This window comes from Gymnoscopelus microlampas (assembly GCF_963454915.1).
Source record: "Gymnoscopelus microlampas genome assembly, chromosome: 8".
NCBI classification, from domain to species: domain Eukaryota; kingdom Metazoa; phylum Chordata; class Actinopteri; order Myctophiformes; family Myctophidae; genus Gymnoscopelus; species Gymnoscopelus microlampas.
The window spans coordinates 55,519,718-55,542,967 of NC_139945.1; the positions used below are offsets into that span (position 1 = coordinate 55,519,718).

At 42.3% G+C, this 23,250-nt stretch overlaps 1 protein-coding gene across 2 annotated transcripts in view; it reads left to right on the forward strand.

Annotated features, from left to right (window-relative positions):
- Positions 1 to 21,775, forward strand: part of LOC311050460 (uncharacterized protein) — a 33,343-nt gene extending 11,568 nt beyond the window's left edge. The window contains exons 2-4 of one of the 2 annotated variants that reach the window (XM_084064545.1): positions 1,981 to 2,220; positions 8,281 to 8,424; positions 20,430 to 21,775. In XM_084064545.1, the coding sequence (XP_083920671.1) occupies positions 1,981 to 2,220; positions 8,281 to 8,424; positions 20,430 to 21,526 (1,481 nt within the window). In that variant the 3' untranslated portion in view covers positions 21,527 to 21,775. Of the gene's footprint in view, positions 1 to 1,980; positions 2,221 to 8,280; positions 8,491 to 20,429 lie in introns of those variants that run through there. The other variant, XM_084064546.1, reaches the window with a different exon arrangement.
- The last annotated feature ends 1,475 nt before the right edge of the window (positions 21,776 to 23,250 follow it).

The following is a 23,250-nucleotide window of genomic DNA, read 5'->3' on the forward strand; positions in this document are numbered from 1 at the left end:
AATAAACAAACTGGAGAAAATTGGTATTAGAGGCATTGCAGTAGACTGGATTAAAACAAAGTTATTTGGACAGACGTCAACAGTTTGTGAAGCTGGGCAAATACAGCTCAAATCATTTGGGCGTCTCCCAGGGGTCAGTATTGGGGCCCAAACCTTTTATTCAATTATTCAATATCAATGATATTTGCCAAGTTTCTAAGCTGCTGTCACTGGTACTTTTTGCAGTTGACACATATGTTTTTTGCTCTGGGGATTATCCAGATGATAATATAAAATAATTTGGAATAAACAGGGATTGCTTTTTCAAATGCAGTGTTTACACATGTTTTTCAGACTGGATAAAACTGTTTTTTTTATCGATCATATCGACATCGGTTATATCGGTTATCGGTCATAACAGCAATATATCATATCGGATATCGATATCGGCCAAAATCCCATCGGTGCATCCCTAGAGCAGACTTCAAATGAGCCATTTTAATCTAGATTAATCTAGATTAACTCCAGGATTGCAGATAGATTAATCTAGATTAAAAAAAATAATCTATGCCCACCTCTAAATGTAATGTAATGTAATTTGGGATGAGGGAACATAGGGCTGAGGGAACATAGGCATGACCCCATTTTCACTACTCTTGAGCGCAAGCTCGCAGGGCAGTGGAATTCCTTGTACAAGCGCAGAGCGAGGCGTCTTCCAGGGCGTTAGAGGGAACTCACTAACGCTCTGAACCAGGGCTATGTTTTAATATGGTCTCCGCCTCTAATCTGGAGAATGTCCTATGATTACTGATGCTAGATGTCGTGAGAGTGTGTTGTTGGGACAGAGACAGGTCGATAACAAAGTAGATTTTCTCCTGTTTTGTCTGTTGCCTGTTTTGTGAGGTCTATTAATAGGCTCTAGAGCCTATTAATAGACCTCACAACCTACTCCTGGTCTCCTAAAGCAGTGGTTCTCAAACTTATTCATGTCAAGGACCCCCAAACTGATGCATATTCGGCCACGGACCCCCATCTAAATATATATATTTTGTCAGGGGCCAGGGCCCCCATACAATTTGTGTTGGTAAAATGTTTTAAAGGTATTTTTTTTGTGACAATGGCAGATCTCACAACACTCCACATTGTGAGGTTGTAGATTGGCTATTTTCAAATAGGATGGAACCAAATGGACCCGTAAGGGTCCATTTGGTTCCATTTGTACACTCTCAGAGTTATGGGGGTCGTGGAAACCACTGTGCTAGACTAAATGGAACTCTGGTCTAGAGTGTTAGCGAGTTCTCTCTAACACTTTTATTTTCCAAAAATCTTGAAATAAAATGTGGCATATATTTGGAAGTAACATTCGAAGAACACAAATCTGGCACAAAACATTTTCAGATGGAGGGGTTAGGGACAAATACCTATTAATGTGGAGGCCCATGACATGAACATATTTGAGAACCACTGGTTTAAATAATAATTAGCCCAAATAAGCAATTACACTTTAGAAACGAGCCCCCCCCAAAAAAACGCAACCCGCAACTACCAATATTTACAAGCAACTTTACAGAAAAACAAGCCGCTTATAATCAGCGGACATGGCAACACTGTCCCGTGCTATATACTCTCGCAACTGCCATCTAATGGATGAATAGGTGTATAGGCCTATACGTTCTCTTATAAACGTATTGGACTATGCTGTGTAATAAGGTGCGTACGGCCGTCCTCACCCCTGATGCATGTGAAAACCTTTACGGAGAGCACACGCACACTGATTTGTGAGATTAGCCCCTCGCGCATGCACACACACAACCTCTTCTAGACGACGGCTTGGCCCTTCCAGGAGCCCTGTCATACAAAAGACACAATATACACACACTGGTGATTGTGACAAAACAAAACGATAGATAGGAGAATAAGTCTCATCCAATGAGAAAAGCACTTTGAGTTGTTGTGTTGATGCTGTCTCCTCTCTTCTCCTCCTTCTGTCTGTGTGTAAAGAGGTTTTCCCTGAACATGAGGAGAGAAGCCCCAGTCTGGTCCAAGAGGAAACACAACCTCCACAGCATGAGGAGAGGAGCCCCAGTCTGGTCCAAGAGGAACCACAACATGAGGAGAGGAGCCCCAGTCTGGTCCAGGAGGAACCACAACCTCCACAGATTAAAGTGGAACAGGACGAAGAGGCTCGTACATCAACATTGACATTACTACATAGGAAGATGAGATGTGACACTCTAGCAGGTAAAGAAAAAACATTTGAGGCAAGTTGTTTTATAGAACAAGACAAAACAACGAATGATACTTGTTGTACATTAATTCTGCAGGCTGCAGCTTTATGTCTCAATTAGGGATGGGCAATATCGATTTTTGGATAATGATAAAGGCACTCTGCGATAGTTTGATTTGATTACATGGTTGGTATGTTAGCAGGGAACAAACTTGCAAACAAACAGAGGATGGGATTTATTAAAGGGAAACCAATGTTTCAACCTGGTAAGGTATTCTTCAGGGAGTTTCCCTTTAACCCATTAAGACCTGGAACGCATCTGTGTCACTTTTTCATTTGGGCTAAAAAGCATTATTTTACACTTTGGCTATTAAAAAATAGCAGATTATACAAGCTCATAGCGCGGCACCGAGTGCCGCACTATGAGCTTGTAGATCTGCAATTTTTGAAAAATCGTGAAAATGTGTGCAAATCTTTGAATATACATATTTTTAAAGCGAAAATGTTTAACTCAAATTGTTTTTGGGGGTCCCTGGAACAATATATTTTGAGATGGGGTCTGCGGCCAAGTACATATCATTTTGGGGGTCCTTGACATGAAAACGTTTGAGAACCACTGATATAGAAACATAGGTTTTTCAGAAAACCGTTGGGATTTGGAAGACATTTGCCAAGAATCGTTCTCAGGTCTTAATGGGTGAATAAATCCTTCATTGTGGCTATGAGTGTGCAGCCTTTCCTTTTGCTTTTAGAGCAGGGAACAAACTTAACATTTTGGCTTACCAGTGGTAACTAGTAGATAAGGCTAAGTTGTGAAATCAAACCCCTGTTGGGGGTTAGAGTTCTCAACGGGCCTGAAAATTAAGAACCGGCCCTAACTGGGCCTGCAGGGCCGGCCCGAGGCTCAGCCTGGCCCGAACAATTACCATACTTTTAGGCCCGAAAACCCAGAAAAGGTGTCATTATGAGCTTAATGTCCTCAAAGTCACGCATTCCAACAAGCTTTGAACTGAGCAGATTAGACCTTCCGTTCCAGAGATAGTGACCAAAACATCTTGAAAACGGACACATTCGCAGATTTTCAATTAAGTTGTGTCCAATGTCGCCTGTTTTCCTTTAATAACACGGGCTAGGAAGGTCAGACGGTGACAAACTAGATACCCGAGTAAAGTTCACTTTGAGCTGCATCCAACACGTCAACTGCCAATTCCGTCGGCCTTACCATTAGGCTGCTAAGGGCAGTTGAAATATTTTTTTGGGGGGTAATAGATTTTATTTTATTTTTTCATCACAGAACCCGAGAGTCGGCCCGGCCCGACTAATTAGCATAGATTTTGGGCCCCAGTAGAGAACTCTATGGGGTGGGGGGGGGGGGCTCTGTAAACGGCGTTATTAGTGAGAGCTGCTCTCTGTCACGGTACTTCAATAGCTGATCTACAAGCTAACACTATTTCCCATTGTGAGGTGTTAATCTGCAGATCTGTTTTTGGCCCGCGACTCCCTCTCAGTGCACAGCGGTACCACAACAGCTATTTCCACTGAATTGGCTGCTTCTTTTCCATGATTGTTTCTGGATGCACCCATTTAATGACTCTCTCCCGATGAGATCGTTTGAATGTACTTGGTCGATTGGTCGTGAGTGGAATGTGCATTACACGCGCGCGCGCACACACACACACACACACACACACACACACACACACACACACACACACACACACACACACACACACACACACACACACACATACACACACACATACACACACATCCACACTGAGTTAAAACAGGAGTTTGCTCCTAATTATTTCACATGGCAGATATGCTGGTTAGTCTACCTAATTTCCCAGCCAAATAAAAATAAAATCTACACGCAACTGGTGTTTGTCCAGCTCAGTTGCTTTGTGGTTGGAGTGTCCGCCCTGAGATTCGGCGGTCGGAATTTGATCCCCGGCCGGGGCATATCAAAGACTATAAAAATGTGACCCAATGCCTTCCTGGTTGGTCTACTTGTGCATCATGGCTGGGGGATCTACTACAGAAACTGGAGATAGGCTCCTTCCCTATAGGCTCTATTCACAGCAGCCATTGCCCCAGAGTTGTGGGGGTCGTGGAAACCACTGTGCTACACTAAGGCCTTGGCTACACGTACATGGAACGGACATTTTTGTGTGCGTTTGGGCCTTTCAGCCACACGCAAACGGTGTTTTTGGCCGCTAAAACGGATATTTTTGTAAACGGATAAATAAGTGAAGGTTTTCCAAAACATGCGTTTCAGTGGATCTGTGTGGACATGTAATCCGGAGATTTTGAGAAACAATGACGTCATCGCGCATTCGCACATGGTCATTATATTAATAAATAACATAATAATACATAAACACCGGACCGCATGGTCATTATAATAATAAATGAAGAGAGAGAGAGAGCAACACTTACAGTCTATGAAACAAGGCACGCTCATTTATGGCAAAATAATGTCATAATTAATAATAAGACAGTGGTGGGAAAAGTAGCTCATTCACTGTGTGACGAAAACCGTCTTTCTCTGCGCCATGTAGAACACACGGCGCGCACACAGATTGAATGTGGGGTCTGACGTCCTAAAACACAATCGCCCCGGGTCAAAATCCAGCGACCATGGAGCGGCCGCGGGTGGCCCGCTCAAAAGGTGCGTGGGGCGGGGAGTTTTGGGACAACCGCCCATGGAATGAATCGATGAAGTAAAACTCAGGACTAAAAAAAAAAACGGAGGACTAAAATATCCGTTTAGTAAAAGATCCATGTACGTGTAGCCAAGGCCTAAATGGAACAGAGCCTTCATTAGTATCATTGGTAACACCTGTGAAAGAAGTGATAACATGTAGGGATGCACGATATTGTTTTTTTGAAACCGATACCGATAACTTCCTGCTTCTCAAGACCGTTACCGATAACCGATAATAATATTATATATATATATATTAAATGTAACTGTAGTTTTTGCACACCTGGTGGTAAAAAAGACTAGTAGTGAGCAAATGACATGAGCATTACTACTATGAACAAAACAAAGCCAAGAACCGTTTTGACTCTTCAATTAAAGACCATATTTATTTTCCCAAATAAATGTAATTGAGTCAATCAGTCAATGTCAATGACAATGTGTTTCCCTGAACAATGAGTGGTCCATATTAACAAATGGAAACAACTATTACCTGGCATTTATAGGACAGCAAGCATATCAAACATTTGCCAAAAGAAATCAAACAAAAACATGTGACAACCTGTCAAATAGATTGTAAAATGTAAACATTTGCCATAGTAAGGTGCATCACTCAGTGATATAAAAATAAAGGCCTCTTCTCCTTTAGAAGGGATGCTGCAAAAGTGCAAAACTTTGCATAAGGATTTAAATGAAATACTGACAAGTAAAATCAGTGTCTGTAAACAAACTGAAAATGTGCGTTCCTCACAGTAACAACAAAAAAATAAGGTACTGAAACAAGTTAGACATGTATATGTAAACACAAACTGAAAAAGTGCATTCCACACAGTAACAAACAGTCCTTTAGAGCAGGTATTCCCGTTCTACTTTTTTTAAAATTCTGGCTTGATCAGAGGGAGATTCTTGACGAAGAGCAGCATCTCTGCCTTGTCGCATGCGAGTCGGTTTCTTTGCTCGGTCATCACGTGTCCAGCAGCAGAAAACAAACACTCGCTGTCAACGCTAGTGCAAGGAGCCGACAGATATTTACAAGCAAGTTGGGCCAGGCACTCGTAACGGGACTGGTTGCTTCTCCAGTATTCCAGCGGGCAACGGTTCATGGGAAGCGTGGCCTCCGACAGATATGACTGGAGCTTTCAGTAAAAAAACAAAACACAGAAGAACAAAATCTAATTATGATGATGTTCTGAATATCCGGTTCCATTTTTAACATAAGTTACATTGTGTTCATAAAACAATTCAAATACAATATATACACTTACGTTCGCATCCACTCTGCTGTATTTCTGGTGTTCAGTTGCAGCATCTGTATTTTCTTCGAGGATTGCCTCAAACATGCCCATGAAGGAGTTGTTGTTCTCGTCTCCCCTGCTTCTCTTTGCCGGTGGCTCGTCTGGCTGGGGGCCGGGGGTGTCTGTGGCACGGCGGTCTCTGTCGACGACGCTGTGCAGCTGTTCCCGCAGCATTTCTATAGCTTGCCGTTTTGATGCAAGGGTGAAGTAGCGGTCCTTGTACCTCGGGTCCAATATAGTTGAGAGATAATACAAGGGCTTTTCCTCGATGTCACCAAAACGCGTTTGGACTGCTTTTAACAGGGTCTCCTCTGAAGTTTTAACTCCGTGGTCTGTTGGAACAGTTTGTTTTAGCAGGCGCGTTAAGGCTTGGATGGAGGGGATTACGTCTGCCGTTGTGGCTGTAGCTTTGCTAATATTTCTAGGTAGCTGTTCACACGGATCGAGGATGGTCAACATGTTTTCAACTAGGGCCCATTGGTGGGAGTTGAGTGTTGCTGGTAACTTGTATTCTACTGCATAAGCTGCAATAGCTTGCTTCTGTGCCACCAGACTCTTAAGCATGTAAAATGTACTGTTCCAACGTGTGGCCACGTCCTGTTGGAGTCGTGTACTGGTGGTGGTGGTAGTAGTGGGCTTTCGCAGGTTTGCCTGTAACTTTTCCAGGGCAGTGGACGCTACTTGAGAGTGTTTAAAATGTCCAACAATCTTCCGCCCGATGGCAACACAGTCAGACACAGCTCTTTGGCTAAGCACAGCCTCATTCACGGCCAACTGTAAAGTGGGGGCCATGCAGCCCAGGCTATCGACTCCATAGTCACCAAAAGCCTTCGCCGAATTACGTGCGTTGTCTCTTAGGACAACATGGACCATCTCTTTACTAATGTTCCATTGCTGAAGCATGGCATCAAAAGCCTCACGGATCATATCGGCAGTGTGTGAACCTGGTAGCTCCTGATAATGCAACACCGCTCTGTACAGTTTGTAGTCTTTGTCCAGCCACTGCGCAGTCAGACCTAGCATGCTAACGGGGCTAACATCACTCGTCCATATGTCCGTGGTGAAACTTATGTCCCGTATATCGTTATCGATCAGAGTATGAAGGAGTGTGGCGATCTCATTATACTTGGCTGGTAAACACTCGTCTGAAAAGTAGCGGCGGCTTGGAATGATAAACCTGGGCTCCAAATGATGAACTAGCCGACTGAATCCTTTATCTTCGACGAGGGAGAAGGGCTGGTCGTCAAGCGCCAACATTTCTATGATGAAGTTAGAGATTGTTTTAGCCCTGGGGTCGTCTCTGGCAAACTTGTTGCCTTTTTCAAAAGCCTCGTCGATAGGTAAAAGCCCCGGTTCCTTTGCAGCTGGCTTTGGATTCGCCGCTAGTTTAGCAGCGCAGGCGTCATCGTACGCTTTTAACACACCATCGTAGCGATGGCGATGTTTCATGTGACTAATCAGGTTGGAAGTATTATAGCTCGTTGCCTTTTTCCCTCCTCGTGGAACTTTTGCATTGCATTTGTTACAAATAGCAAGCAAACTATCTAACTCTGAAACTTTGAAATAGTCCCATACTACCGACGCCATGTTTGTTTACTATCCTGACTTCACTTGTCGGCCGCGCACCATTTACGTCACAGCCAGGCATGAGTTAGGGAGCGCTGGATTTGTAAAAAACTCCCCTCTTCCTAAACCACTAATACCACAGTACTGGCGAAACGGGAGGAGCCGAGTGAAAAACAAGCGCCCCTCATCCCAATCCACCCACACCGCAGTATTTTTTTTCTTTTTTTTTACCCAAAAATATATTGTATATTATCGGGATAAATTATCGGGATAAATCATTTTATCGGCGTCATAATTCCTAATATTGGACCGATAATTATCGGGCCGATAGTTATTGTGCACCACTAATAACATGGCTGCTGTGCATAGATCCTATTGAGTATTGACCACATGGCTCTGCAAGACTTAACTTCTATTGGTGGCTGGCACGTGTTAATTATATTAGATGTATGTAACTGAGGTTTGCTGAATGATAACTAAAAGTTATTTCTACTGGTGATTTTCCACAGAGCATCACTGGGAGAGGTCTGCAGTATCTAGAGAGATGGCCTCCAAAAGATATTCAACGTTGTCAGAGGAACAGCGAGAGATGGACCAGGCTCGTGGACTGTCTGATGCAAGAATGCAACCTGTACTAAAGCTGCACAGGATGGGTATGTACTAGCGGTGTGCAACTGTCCACTCCAAGGCGATACGATGCGTATCCGATACATGGGCTTCGATTCAGAGATAATTAAATATTAAATACAAAACGATTCGATGCGATTTCGATTTGTTTGGAATTTGATACGATTTGATACGATTCAATACGATTCCATACGATGCAGTGCGATCTGGTAGTTATCCGCTACAGGTTTAATGAAATTTCCCAACTTAATCTATAAAGTTAAAGTTGCATGGCTTGGCTGACCTTCAAATACTGGAAAAAGATGGATGGCAAGTAAATGTATCACACCATTGTGTTTATTAGGGGTGTGCATCTGTCCACTCCAAGGCGATACGATGCGTATCCGATACATGGGCTTCGATTCAGAGATGAATAAATATTAAATACAAAACGATTCGATACGATTCGATACGATGTAGTCGCATCGTTAATGTTAAAATCGATTATCGATTCAAATCGATTATTTTCAACACCCCTAGTATGTACTGTTTGATTTACTGGTGACTACTGCAGAGAGAGCTCTCTGCTAACAGGCAGACTCATATGTTCATAGTTATTATCAAATAAATATGATTTGTTGGTGGCAGGTATTTTGTTATACTTTATTAATACAACGAGGGGGGGGGGGGGGGGGGGGGGCGACAACATGAACTGAGAGAATATTTTAAATGTGTTACCGTTTTGGTCGCCTGGTTGGCCTAGCAATGGACTAGCCAGTCACAGAGTTAGACATGTAACGGTTAATCATCTTCATCATCAGTGCACTAGATACAATAATATTATAAACATGAAGGCACTTGCTTTTGTTTGTGGACACTCCCTTTTTCCTTTGCATGATGATGTGTATACGACTTAACTGTAAACTCGAGCTTGTGCTCCTACTTGTTAGGCTATTCCTGCGTGTTTCATAAAGCCTAATTTTCAACACCAATTTTAACACATCAGGTGCCAGAGGTTTATTAAAATATTATACGTTCAGTGCCTGCTATTCTTCCATCCGCTTACGTTGATACGTTTCGTCCTGTAGAAGCCCCGACGCGGAAGTGCATGTAAACAAAGTGTGCGTGCGAGACGGCGGAGGGTCCCGACTAACGCCTGGAACAATAATATTTCTAACGCGATCCTCCATTGCAGAGTGCAGAGATGCTCGTAGGCCTGCGTCCTGCGTCGCTGACGCACCATATTGCGAAAGGACGCATTCATGACACCGTCGTTGCGTCCATGGGACGCACTAGAGTTGTCACCAACAACAGAGAAAAATATAACAATAATTTGCGGTAAAATTAGTAGTGCGCGATAAGTATCGGCCCGATAATTATTGGTCTGATATCAGGAATTATGACGTCATCCCGATAAAACCGATAACATTAACACATTGACTGCCATCGGCTAATCTCAGAACGTCCATCGTAGTGCCAAGCAATCTTACCTTTTTTGTTTTTTTGATTCCGTCATAGGCCCCGCTAAATCCGTTTAAAATCCGCGTTCATTTGGTTCGACACAAACACGGGACCCGACCGAACAAAACGCTGAAAACCGTGCGGCGATCCGACACTGCATTCTGGAGAACGAGAGGAAAACGCTAAAATGGTGGATGCGGTGAGAAAAACAACAAGCCAGAGATAATGGCGTCCAAAGTTGACCGCTAGACAGGAAACGGAGAAAAAAACCGGAAACAGTATTATTTCGTTTCCGGTCCGCCCATTTCGAGACCGGAAGTGCAAAAAAAATCCGGAATCTGCACCTGCACGATTTAACATGGGAAAACACCCGCCCCGTAGGACTACGGGACTACGGGAACGGCAGTTAACGGTTGGATTTAACGGCCCGTAGGACTACGGGCCTGGCAGTGGATGTGTTAATAATAGCTCCGATAATATATAATATGTGTCAGCTGTGATCTGCATGGACTCTCTCGGTTAGACACCGTTGATGGAGAAGTATAACTCGGTTAGACACGTTGTACTGGAGAAGTATAACTCGGTTAAACAGCGTTGTGTGGAGACTCGCATACGTTTTAGCAGCAGCAGCACAGCCCCTCGCTGTTAGACTACGCTACACACAGAGAGAGAGAGAGAGAGAGAGAGAGACGGCATGAGGAGCTGGTTGAGACCTGGTCTTAAACGTGTTAAAACGTCTTGGATAGACCACTGTCTGGAATAATAACTGATCATCATACATACAGGTCTACTACTAATCTTTGTTACTGTTGTCAACGATGGCTCGTTGAGCCTATGCATTTGACCCTGATTTGACCACAAAGGCAATCAAAAGCACTAATTAATGGCAGCTGTAAGTAACCGGTTGTCTATCGTCTGTGTAGCCTAGAGATATCATATCAATTAATTCCCTGATATGAAGAGGGTAGACCCTCTCCCTCATGCTAAACTTAAAGTGACTTATAAGGTTCCACTTCTCCTCAAAGACAACTTTATTTTCCTTTCTCAATGCCAAGCCTAATATTATTATTGCATGTTGGCTATGTGCAATAACTGCAAGCCAATGTTCATAGGCATTGTCAGTATTTGTCTTCATTATTTCTTGAATTCCTATTTCTTTATTTGCCAATAATTCCACTGTAAGCCAGTGTTTTCAGTCTTTTATTGCTACACAATAAATAGTAAAAATAAATTCTACATTCATAAATAATACAAAATAAAATAATAATAATGATTAAAAGGTTCTATGATTGAATGTATTCTATTGGTCAAAGGTATGTTAAATCCACCTGTTGCCCACTACTAGTATTTCTTACCATAAGGTGTGCTAATACTAAAGATTCATATAGATTTGAAAAAATATATTTATGATTTTTTAATATATATATATATATATATATATATATATATATATATATATATATATATATATATATATATATATCGGTATTATGTCTTGAAAAAACGGGTCGCACTGATCTAGATCTGCTATTTTCACAATATGTATCTGTGGAACTGAATCAAACTAAATTAAGTGCCTCAACTCCTAATTCCTCAGGGCGGGGGGTCCCCAGTTAAAATATGATTATTTTGGGGGGTCGCTGCCTGAAAAAGGTTGAGATCCGCTGCATCAGGATATAATGTACACAGTCACACACACATAGAAGATATGGAGATTGGAGATCAAAGAAAACGATGGGGGGGGGGACGTGTAATTGGGGACCCATAAAATGTTTCTGGGACCCATTTGAATGACAACCTGTGGGTCCCGGGACCCATTACATTGAAAACCTAGCAACATCACTGAGAGTGATCGCCGATCGAAAACGGCTCGCTTCCACCACATTAAAAAGAAATGGAGATATGAAGCTTTTAGTCAAGTAGATAACATTGGAAAGGCCGACCGGAAGGATTTTTGACATGGATCCACATCCGGCCTCTCCTTCTCAGAGACTCCTTGGATGATCCCAAATTTTCGTGAGAGCGCCCCACGTGGGCCCCACGTATAAAAATAAAATTGGGTCAAAAACGGTCCGGACCGTTTTCGGCACTCCTCGTTTGGATTCTCAAAAACGGTCCGGACCGTGTTTGGCACACAATGTGTTAAACACTGCACATATAATCAGTGCTAGATTTGATTTCGAGCCAGATATGAAGTTGTGATTATCGGCTGCTTTACTCAGTTACACACCGTCATTTACCCGAGGACACATGTGTACCGGTGCACCGGTATTGAGGGTCATTGGATCAGATGTTATATTCCCCATCCGCACGACCTGACGACGGCTTGAAAGAAAGTTCATTATCCACTTACACATGGTCGGGTGCAGGCCTCTGAGCTTCATGTCGAGTCTTGCAGGGACAATTTTGTTGAAGGATGAGCTGAAGTCTGTCGTTACACCCTCTCTCAGCCAAGTGAGTGAGGGCGGTGTGGAGAGCCATGGCCACTGCATCACCGGTTTATCTATTTTTCCCGGTATGCAATCTGCCATGGATCCAGCGTAGGGGGCAGCACCGAAGCAGATGTTAACTCTTATCAACCTCTCAAAACACTTGCTGACGATTGGTGGTAGGGCAACAGGTCTCCGGTCATTATGGAGTGATGTGATGCGCGGGTCGACCCGTTACCTGCAGGTAACGGGTCGGCAATTATGCGGGCTGCGGGTGTAGCGGGTCACACCACTATCGCACGCAAAAAAAATCACATTTAACGCCCATTATTAAAGGTAGGGTAAGTGATATTTTTGGGTTAAAACAAAAAGTATTTTGTTAAAAGGTTAAAGCACTATATTCTGATAGTACTCATTGCTATAGAGTATTTGTTCAGTAACAGGAGTCTCCATGTCTCTCCAGCTCTTTCATAAACAGAAAATATATTTTCCGGTAGGTGTCAAAATCTCAGCCAATCAGGAGAAAGTACCAATTTTTAAGCTTCATTGTCTCCGCCAGGCGATCACTTATGACATCTCACACAGCTGGACCAGAGCCGTGGATGAAAATATAAATGCATAGAATAATATGCAGGTATAGAATTATAGAGAATATAAAAATAGACAATTCCTCAATGTGGATGGCCACATCGTTATCTTTATAGTTAACATTGTTGTGCAAGGCCATTTATTCCTGAAATAGTGAATGTAGCGCCAGGATGAGCAAACTTACATTTATGAATTTAATCCTGACCTGTCCCTCTTTTTGCTCGTACAGTCCCCAGAACCCCAGTACAAAAATGTACTCCATGAAGTGTAGATGTGTGTCAAAAAGGAAACGTCGCAGCCGAGGGGCGCGCAGAACGGTGGATGCATATTTATAGCAGAAACAGCTTCACATTTAACTATAGCCATACTCATTCAAATCTGAACAGATTCTTAAAATGTAAAATTCTCTATTAGCTGTGAAGGGTCTTCTTCCATGTGTATCAGTCATGATTGTTTCGCCATCAAACAATAACAAGCAAAAAGGAAATATTGGCGGGTCCTTCTTCTCCATTGCGCTGCTCGCGCACCTCTCGTCCTAAAACACCTTCGCCCCAGGTCTAATCCGGCGGCCTCGGCCCGCGAAAAAAATGGGGCAGTGTGTTTTAGGACGAGCGTTCCGTTTTCCACCCGTTGTCTTTTCTTTTTCTTCGTCCCAGAAGTTAACAATGTTAACATAATCTTTGTCACAGTCATTTATAGTAGTCCGTGCACTGCATTGAGGCATGCACGAAGATAAACTCAGCTTTTGAGACACAATAAATGTGCTCAATATATATTACATTAAAAAGAAAAGTGTACACGTGATGCGGAAGTCTGCCGCGGAGGAGCTGTTGAGAGTGGTCGAGCATACACTTGATGTACACTCGCTCAATGCGGAAGTGGAGAGCCTCCTCGCCTCCTCCACTCGACTCCACTCGCCTCCTCCAAGAAGCACATGAACAATTGGACCGCGACTACTTCCGGTTCGAAGTCGGAGTGACCAAGTGGGAGTGAGCGAGTGGCTTAGATTTTCGGTGTTGGAATTTGGCTTATGTTTTCGTTTGGTTTCCTTTGGTTCCACCAAGCTAACATTGGTCAAGCTTCACGTGACACGTGACAATATGTTGAAAGGGTGTGCTTGGATTGGCTAGCGAGACGCATGACGAAATACATACCTATAAATAGGTGAGTTACTTCAAAACATTGCAAGTGACATCAGTGCCATCAGCCAAGCTAACATTTAGTCAGGAGATATTAGCAGAAAAAGTTCCAATCTTGGAATAAATTCCAATATTTGCTGGCGGAGACTTGTGCTCCGAGGAGCACATTTTCTAGTTGTCTCCGCCAGGCCGAAGGCATGGTGGAGAGTATGTTTTCGTTTGATTATCGTTGGTTCCACCAAGCTAACATTGGTCAAGCTTCACGTGACACGTGACAATATGTTGAAAGGGTGTGCTTTGATTGGCTAGCGAGACGCATGACGCAATACATACCTATAAATAGGTGAGTCACGTCGGAACATTGCGGTGCATGTTCCGAAGTGACATCAGTGCCATCAGCCAAGCTAACATTTAGTCAGGAGATATTAGCAGAAAAAGTTCCAATCTTGGAATAAATTCCTTACCAAAAATCCTGCTGCTGGCGGAGACTTGTGCTCAGGAACAGTCAGGAACAGCACTTTCCAGTACAAACTGAGATTACAGCTGAGATCACACAATGCAACTAACTCTCATTACGCTAACTGAAGAAGCAGGAAATTATCGTCTGAAACCTCATGAAGAAGCAAAGGCGCAATGCCGACAGCAGAAAGCCAAAGCTAAGAAACAGAGACAAAGACCACTTGAATCCCTAAATGACAAAAAACAAAGACGAGCCACAAATGCTGACAACATGACACAGCAAAGATTGCTACATTCTCTGGAAGAAAAAGTACAAGAGTCTGTAAAGAACATCGAAAGGAAAAGAAGGCACTGGTCACAGTATTCAATAGATGAAAGACAACATCAACGAGCAGATTACACCAATAAGAAGAGATGCTACAGATCACCTAAAGAACAAGAAGACGTTCAAGCTGATGAAGATGGTGCCGCATTCTTAAAGAAGATGTCAGAAAGTGGACCCAACTATGTCTGTTTCTCCTGTGAACGAATGCTCTACAGAGAAACGGTGGTAAAGTTAAAACCTGCAAAGTACACAGCAACAATAGATACTGTAAGTCTCCTGGACAAAGACCCAACTGCAATCAAGCAAAACAACACTTGGATCTGTCACACATGTCATCGCTCCTTTAAAATGGGGAAACTCCCTCCACAGGCTTGGGCTAACAACTTATTACTGGATGCCATACCCCGAGAACTGCAGGATTTGCACCCGTTAGAGGAAAGGTTGGTAAGTCAACGTATTGCCTTCATGAAACTTGTTGGCTTGCCAACAAGGTGCCAACAAGTTCAAGGCAATCCACGGTAATGCAGTCAATGTGCCATCTGACGTACACACTATCATCAAAGTTCCAATCTTGGAATAAATTCCAATATTTGCTGGCGGAGACTTGTGCTCCGAGGAGCACATTTTCTATTTTTTATAGTGTTCCAGTTCCAATTTTGCCTGCTCATTTCTTAGTGTCATCACTTCCAATTTCATTTGTTTAATCTATATCCTGATTGAGTAAAATTGGAATTGAAACTGAAACGAAAATGCATTTTCTGTTTTATAAAGAGCTGGAGAGACAAGGAGACTCCTTTTACTGAACAAACACTTCAAACACTTCAATGAGTACTATCAGAATATAGAGCTATTTAACACTTATTATTTTTTCAAAGAAAATCACTTACCCTACCTTTAATATTATTTGGATAAAGTAGTACAACTGGATAAAGTAGTACAACCATTAAAACCATCATAATTATTTCAAGTTTTTATCATGATCTAACCATGTCAGTGTGGGTTCATTCCCGACAGCCTGATGCTGCTGCTGTGCCTCACAGCGCTGCAGTTATCTGTTAGATCAGCCTATTCTTCGTACCATGGTGTTGCGCGTTGAAAATATCAGACCTACAAGCTCACAACACGTCGCAATGCACCACGTTGTGAGCTTGTATGTCGGCTATTTTCGATACACAACAACACCGCCATACGGCGAAGCACAAATGAAGTTTTACACACCTGCGTCACCACCTAATCAGCGCTGCGTACGGGTGGTTTGCTCGGGTGTAATGATAAACAGAACCGGGGTCCCGAAGTGATAGAATCTGAACCAAATTGATGATAATAAAACCCGTCAAAACCAGAACTCGTATGGGTCGTGGATATTATACAAGCAAGTAAAGTGACTGTCTGTTTGCAATGGATAAAGTGTTAGTGGCGAAAGTTGGTGACACACATGTGCAGGCAACTAAGGCAAGTAATCAACCTCCCTTGCGCCATCATTCATGTATAACATTAACAAAACTAAACACAAGCTGTAGCTTTTGCATATTAAGGTTGAATGAGATGTAAAGGCCAAAACATATATTAATTTGTTTATACTGTGCGATATACGATGTCGCGCAGCAGTTCACTCACACTCACTCATCACCGCGGGTTGCGGAGTGGGTCGGGTCGTTGATTTATATATGTTATGAAAAAACCCGACCCGCGCATCACTAGTTAGCACGCTTCGGGACTGGTACTATGGTGGACATTTTGAAGCCTGCAGAAAACTCAGCTTAGGAGAGGGAGAGGTTAAAGTTGTACAGTGCAAATTTCAAAAAAACATTTTTTAGCAGCCTCTGCTGGTCATTACCGTCACTGCAGGCCGTTCGTCTATTACTGCGTTACCCAGAATTCCATTCGTTTTCACCGGAAGACGGAAGCGTTTCAAAAAGCGTTCTTTTAATTGTTTTATACGAGCTGTTGATCGTTTCTCTTAGCCAGTGGAGCTTTAGTTACCGTGAGCTGTGTTTTCTTTTGCTGTTGTTTTTCGTTCTTCAAGTCATAAAATATCTTAAAATCAGCGTGAGTTTCCTTTTTGTTAATAGCGCGGTAGTTCCTGGCCAAACAGGAAACCGGCGCGGTAGTTCCTGGCCAAACAGCATTTCCGCTTCCATTTTCCGGCCAGATGACGTCATTTTCGCGGGACAGTCAACCCCGACGACGTTCAATAGAAAATATATAAATGTGTTAAAGTTAAAGGTAGGGTAAGTGATTTGCTTTGGTTAAAATAAGTGTTAAATAGCTCTATAGTCTGATAGTACTCATTGCTATAGAGTGTTTGTTCAGTAACAGGAGTCTCCTTGTCTATCCACCTCTTTATTAAACAGAAAATGCATTTTCGTTTCAGTTTCAGTTTCATTTCCAATTGTATCCAACCAGGACAGAGAACTCAATCAGAATACAGATTAAACAAGTGAAATTGGAAGTGATGACACTAAGAAATGAGCAGACAAAATTGGAACTGGAACACTATACAAATTAAGCTTAAAAATGGGTACTTTCTCCTGATTGGCTGAGATTTTGACACCTACCGGAAAATGTATTTTCTGTTTATTAAAGAGCTGGAGAGACAGGGAGACATCTGTTACTGAAAAAACACACTATAGCAATGATTACTATCAGAATATAGTGTTTTAACGTTTTAACAAAATACTTTTTGTTTTAACGAAAAAATATCACTTACCCTACCTTTAACCACAAGTCTTCAGCCCTTTTTAAACTTTGGCTATTTGCAGTGGTGGAAAGTAACTATAGTACATTTACTAAATTACTGTACTTAATAAAATGTTGTACTAGGTATTTGTACTTCACTTGAGTATTTCCAATTTCCAATACTTTTACTTCTACTCCACTACATCTCAGAGGCAAATATTATACTTTTACTCCTATGCAATTATTTGAAAATATTAGTTACTAGTTACTTTGAATATTTTGATTATTATTACAAAACATACATTAATCACTTCAGCCCTGTATAGGGCCATTTGAAAATAGCCGATCTACAAGCTTGTAGATCTGCTATTTTCAAAATATTTTTATACATTTGAGAACTTGAAATTGATTGAAATGTGATGCCAATACTTTTGTACTTTTACTCAAGTACATTTTGAATTCCAGACTTTTACTCGTAACAGAGTATTTCTATATTGCAGTATTGATACTTTTACTTAAGTAAAACATTTTAGTACTTTTTCCACCACTGGCTATTTGAAAATAGCAGATCTACAAGCTCACAACATGTTGCTATGCAGTGCTTTGTGAGCTTGTAGATCTGCTAAGTTCAAAACATTTTCATACTTAATGATAAGGGGTGTAGTGCACTTCTAAATGTAGGATTTGGATTTTGGTCAATTGATTTAGTTTGTTTTCATATTACATTGACATGACGCTGTCACCGCATCCTGCAACAGGCGTGCCCACGCAGAACCCGTCCATCGATTGGTTGTGAAATCGCCCTGACAACCAACAACAACCAATAAAACCCACAACTGTCCCTTCGGACTATAGGATCTATTCTAAACTATGGGATTCTAAAACTTGAGCGTCGAGTCACTCAGACTTGAGGCTTTGAGCACAACAAAACTGTGTCCTTGTATTTTAGTTATGAACAAAGTCTTGCTGAGAGCAAAATGAACAGCCCAAGGTAAGGGTAATGCTTTACAAAGTTGTAAGAGGAATCCCTTCATCTGACTGACCATCTTGTCCGCGTCTGATGAAAAGTGAAAGTAAATGAAACTCGCCCCAAATCACGCTCACCCCCATTCTTTTTCGCCGACCCACGGTTCTTGCATTTGTTTGATGATAAGGTTAGAACATAGTTTTAATGGGGTTACATTTAGAAATAAGGTTAGGTAGGTTTAGGCTTAGTTTACTGAAGTTACGTTTGTGAATACCGCCGGATTTGCGCCAGGGCGACTGTGTTTTGGGGCGAGAGTTTTGGTATTCAACGTACGACTGCCAAGCAGCAGTCTTCCGCGCAGAAACAGCGTTGACATGTTAAATTATCGTCCCAGATAGACGTTAATATATTTCTTTAGCGACATACAAGTAGCTTAGAAGATTGTAGTAGCCTATGCCCAATTGCCCATACAAATATATACCTAACCGTTGCATCATGATCCATAAATGAACGAGCCTCGCGTCGAGTCATTCATATCATTTATTAATTAATTGAGCTCATTGGTCTCTCTGGAAGGCATTGTAGTGGTAGATAACTTTAATCTCACTCAGTATTATTGAGAGATTGTTGAGAAAAACAAGCAATCTTTGTGGATTTTTCATAAATAAATATAAACACCTTTACCGCAGCTGCGCAGCAATTGCACAATCAGTGAAAATATTATTGACAAAAACATCGGAACATCGGGGGGAAAAAAGACCGATATTGACATCGGGGTCCAAAATGACCGATACATCGGGCTCACCGATATATCGGTCGGGCTCTACCTAGTATTACTTTAAAGATATCTGATAACACACCAGCCAGCTGGTGTGCACAGACTTTAAGGACACCACCTGGTATGTCATCGGGGCCTGCCGCTTCCCCTCAATTTTGTCGTTGTCCTCCCCACACATTTCTGTGTGTTGTCATGTTGTATGCTACTGGCTCACCTCCCAGTAAGGAGCCCCCACCGGGTGAACATAGAGCCTTCGTCCTACCCCTCCAGCCCAACACTTCCTGCTTGACAGGTGCCAGCCCCAGCCTGTAGGGATATGTGCCGTGACAAATATCACCCTCCCCGAACACGGGCCAATTGTGTTTTGTAGAGACACTCGACAAAGCCGGATGAACCGTGGGGGATTCGATCCCCCGGACTCCACGGTGGGCAGCTACTTTTATTTGCCAATGCTTCACCCGAGCGGTGATAATCTAAATGTACCATGAATCGGACAATGTTTCAGTTATAAAATGATGAATCGCCTCCCTCATTGTTTCGATGAGGAAATTCTTGATAAAGATCTGACTGATGAAATTGTTGAGAGCTCAGTAAAAGCAGCGGAGCTTTGTTAACCAGTGTGCACACTATATTTCACTTTGTTGAACTGTTGTCGTGCATCTGGCCACTGAAGTGGAGGTAGTGCACTAGCTGTTCATGAAACGGAGGAAACACTGACTTACTTGACTTAAACCCTTTAGCTCTTTGGGGAGCATGGGTCATTCATGGATTTCTTCCAGCTGGTTCGGTGTCGATCCATCTTCTCTGCTTCCTTCCAAGATGTTCCTTTTCCCCTGAGTTCTGCCTTGACAGACCTTTTCCAGCTGTTTCTGGGTCTTCCTGGTTTTCTTTTCCCCCTGAGTGTTCCAGGTGAAGGCCTGCCTGGTTGTGTTGGAGGGTGGTTTCCTCAGGGTGTGCCCAATCCAGACCCATTTCCTGCATTTATTTTGGGTTTCGATTGGTTCTTGTTGGGTGGTTTGCCAGAACTCTTCGTTTGTGATGGTATTAGGCCAGTACATTACCAGGATATGTCATTAAGCATCTGTTGATGAATGTTTGCTGTTTGTTTGATGTTGCTTTTTGCTGTTCTAGAGGAAACACTGCATGATAAGATAAGACCTTCATTGATCCCGCTGGGACATTCAGGACATAAAGTTCAAACTTGTTCTCATTGTATCTTTTCCCTAGACTCCCTGCTCCCCTGTGTGTGTAAGGAGGAGGTTTCCACTGAACAGCAGGAGAGGAGCTCCGGTCTGGTCCAGGAGGAACCAGAACCTCCACAGATTAAAGAGGAACAGGGGGAGCTACTTCAAAGACCAGAGGAGGCTGATAAGTCAACACTGACATTACTAGCAATGAAACGTGAGGATGATTATGATTATGATGAAGAAAACAACAGAGAGACAGAGCCTGTAGCCAGCACCTCAACTAAACACATGGAAACACAAGCTAGTGTAGAGTACTGGGTACAATCACAACCGACTGGTGATGACCAAGGGAAGGAAAGCTTTAGTTCTACTGAGTGTGGCAAAGTGTTTAATGGAAAGGACAATCTGAAGAGACACATACAGAGCCATACGGGGGGACAGCCATTTGCTTGTATATGTTGTGGTAAAGGTTTTGCTGCGATGTATCCTCTAAAAAGACACATGATGACTCATACAGGGGAAAAGCCCTTTACTTGTACAGTTTGTGAAAAGAAATTCAGCCGTAATTGTAGTTTACAATTTCACATGCGGACTCATACAACAGTGACTCATACAAGGGAAATCCCCTTTCCTTGTACAGTTTGTGGTAAAGGATTTGCTGAATCGGGTAATCTAAAAGCACACATGCGGATTCATACGGGCGAAAAGCCCTTTGCTTGTACGGTTTGTGAACAAAGATTTCGTCAATCAGGTGATGTAAAAAGACACATGAGGACACACACAGGCGAAAAGCCCTTTGCTTGCACAGATTGTGGAGAACGTTTCAGTCATGATACTAGTCTAAAAATGCACATGAGGACTCATACAGGCGAAAAGCCCTTTGGTTGCACTGATTGTGAACAACATTTCAGTAATGGTAGTAGTCTAAAATTACACATGAGGACTCATACAGGCGAAAAGCCCTTTGGTTGCACATATTGTGAACAACGTTTCAGTCGTAGTAGTAATCTAAAATTACACATGAGGACTCATACAGGCGAAAAGCCCTTTGGTTGCACAGATTGTGAACAACGTTTCAGTCGTGGTAGTAGTCTAAAAATGCACATGAGGACTCATGTTGAAATCATAATACCCTAAAAAAAACACATGAGGAGGACTCATACAGGGGGGGAACCCTTTAATTGAAGTTAGTGTCAAATGCTTTGGGCAAAATTCACGTGAACATGATGAGGATTCATACAGGGGAGATGTTAGATGAACATTAACAATGTTTTTTTATTACTCTCCGCAGGAGAGTTTTGTTTTCACTTTCTAAATATGACACACCGATTGGTCAAGCCTCACGTGACACGTGACAATACGGTGAAATATTGTATAAATACATGGCGTCACTTTGGCAGTGTCTTTGCCACTGCCAAAGTGAGGTAAGACAGGAACCATCACGAAATGGCTGCATGGCTGATACATAATTAGCAAATAGGACAGATAGGACACTTATATAGACAGGAGGGATATGACACTTACACAGACAGGACGGATAGGACACTTATACAGACAGGACGGATAGGACACTTATACAGACAGGACGGATAGGACACTTATACAGACAGGACGGATAGAACACTTACACAGACAGGACGGATAGGACACTTACATAGACAGGAGGGATATGACACTTACACAGACAGGACGGATAGGACACTTACAGTATACAGACAGGACGGATAGGACACTTACAGTATACAGACAGGACGGATAGGACACTTACAGTATACAGACAGGACGGATAGGACACTTACACAGACAGGACGGATAGGACACTTATACAGACAGGAGGGATAGGACACTTACACAGACAAGACGGATAGGACACTTATACAGACAGGACGGATCGGACACTTATACAGACATGATGGATAGGACAGTTAGAACATAAGAATTAGAACATTCCCAACATTCCCAACACAAGTCTGGTAAGAGTGAGGTAAGACAGGAACAATCACGAAATGGTTGAGAAATGGCGGATACTGTAACAATTGGATAGGACACTTACACAGACAGGACGGATAGGACACTTACACAGACAGGACGGATAGGACACTTACATAGACAGGACGGATAGGACACTTATACAGACAGGAGGGATAGGACACTTATACAGACAGGACGGATAGGACACTTATACAGATAGAACATTCCCAACATTCCCAACAGCGGAGAGTTGTGCTCCGAGGAGCACTTTTTCTAGTTTACTTTATATTTAAACAAGTCATGGGATTTTACACTTGACAACACAGACAGATGTATGATCCTTCGTTTGATTGATTGATTGAATATTTTATTAGGCAAAAAAAAAGTAAAACAACACATTTACATTTAAAATACTTTGTCTAACAGGTCCGTTCATAAAAGTCCTTGCGGACTTGTTTCCAATGAGGGCCTTGGTATTCAATTCATAGACATATATTGTGGCACCACAGTTCGAAATATCATTACACAAAGAAAATAAAAATAAAACAGCAAAAAAAAGAAAACACTATGTACAACAAAAGAAATAAAAAAAAAGGGGGGAAAGATATGTACAAGAACAGGGGGGGGGGGGGTCGGCTGTCCTTCATTGTAATCCAAGCAGACAATGAGTCATAGATATTAAAGCCCAGAAAATCGTCTGACAGTAATAACATGACTGAAGAAATTAAGCACTATTAGTTTTGCTCTTCATTCTCATTATCTTGGGTAAAAAATGCACAAGATCCATACACAAGATAAGACAAAAATCCATAAACGGTCATTAAAAAAATATAACATAAAAGGTTATTAAAGCAGACAGGGTGTCTGATTGTCTTTCAGAGTTCAAAATG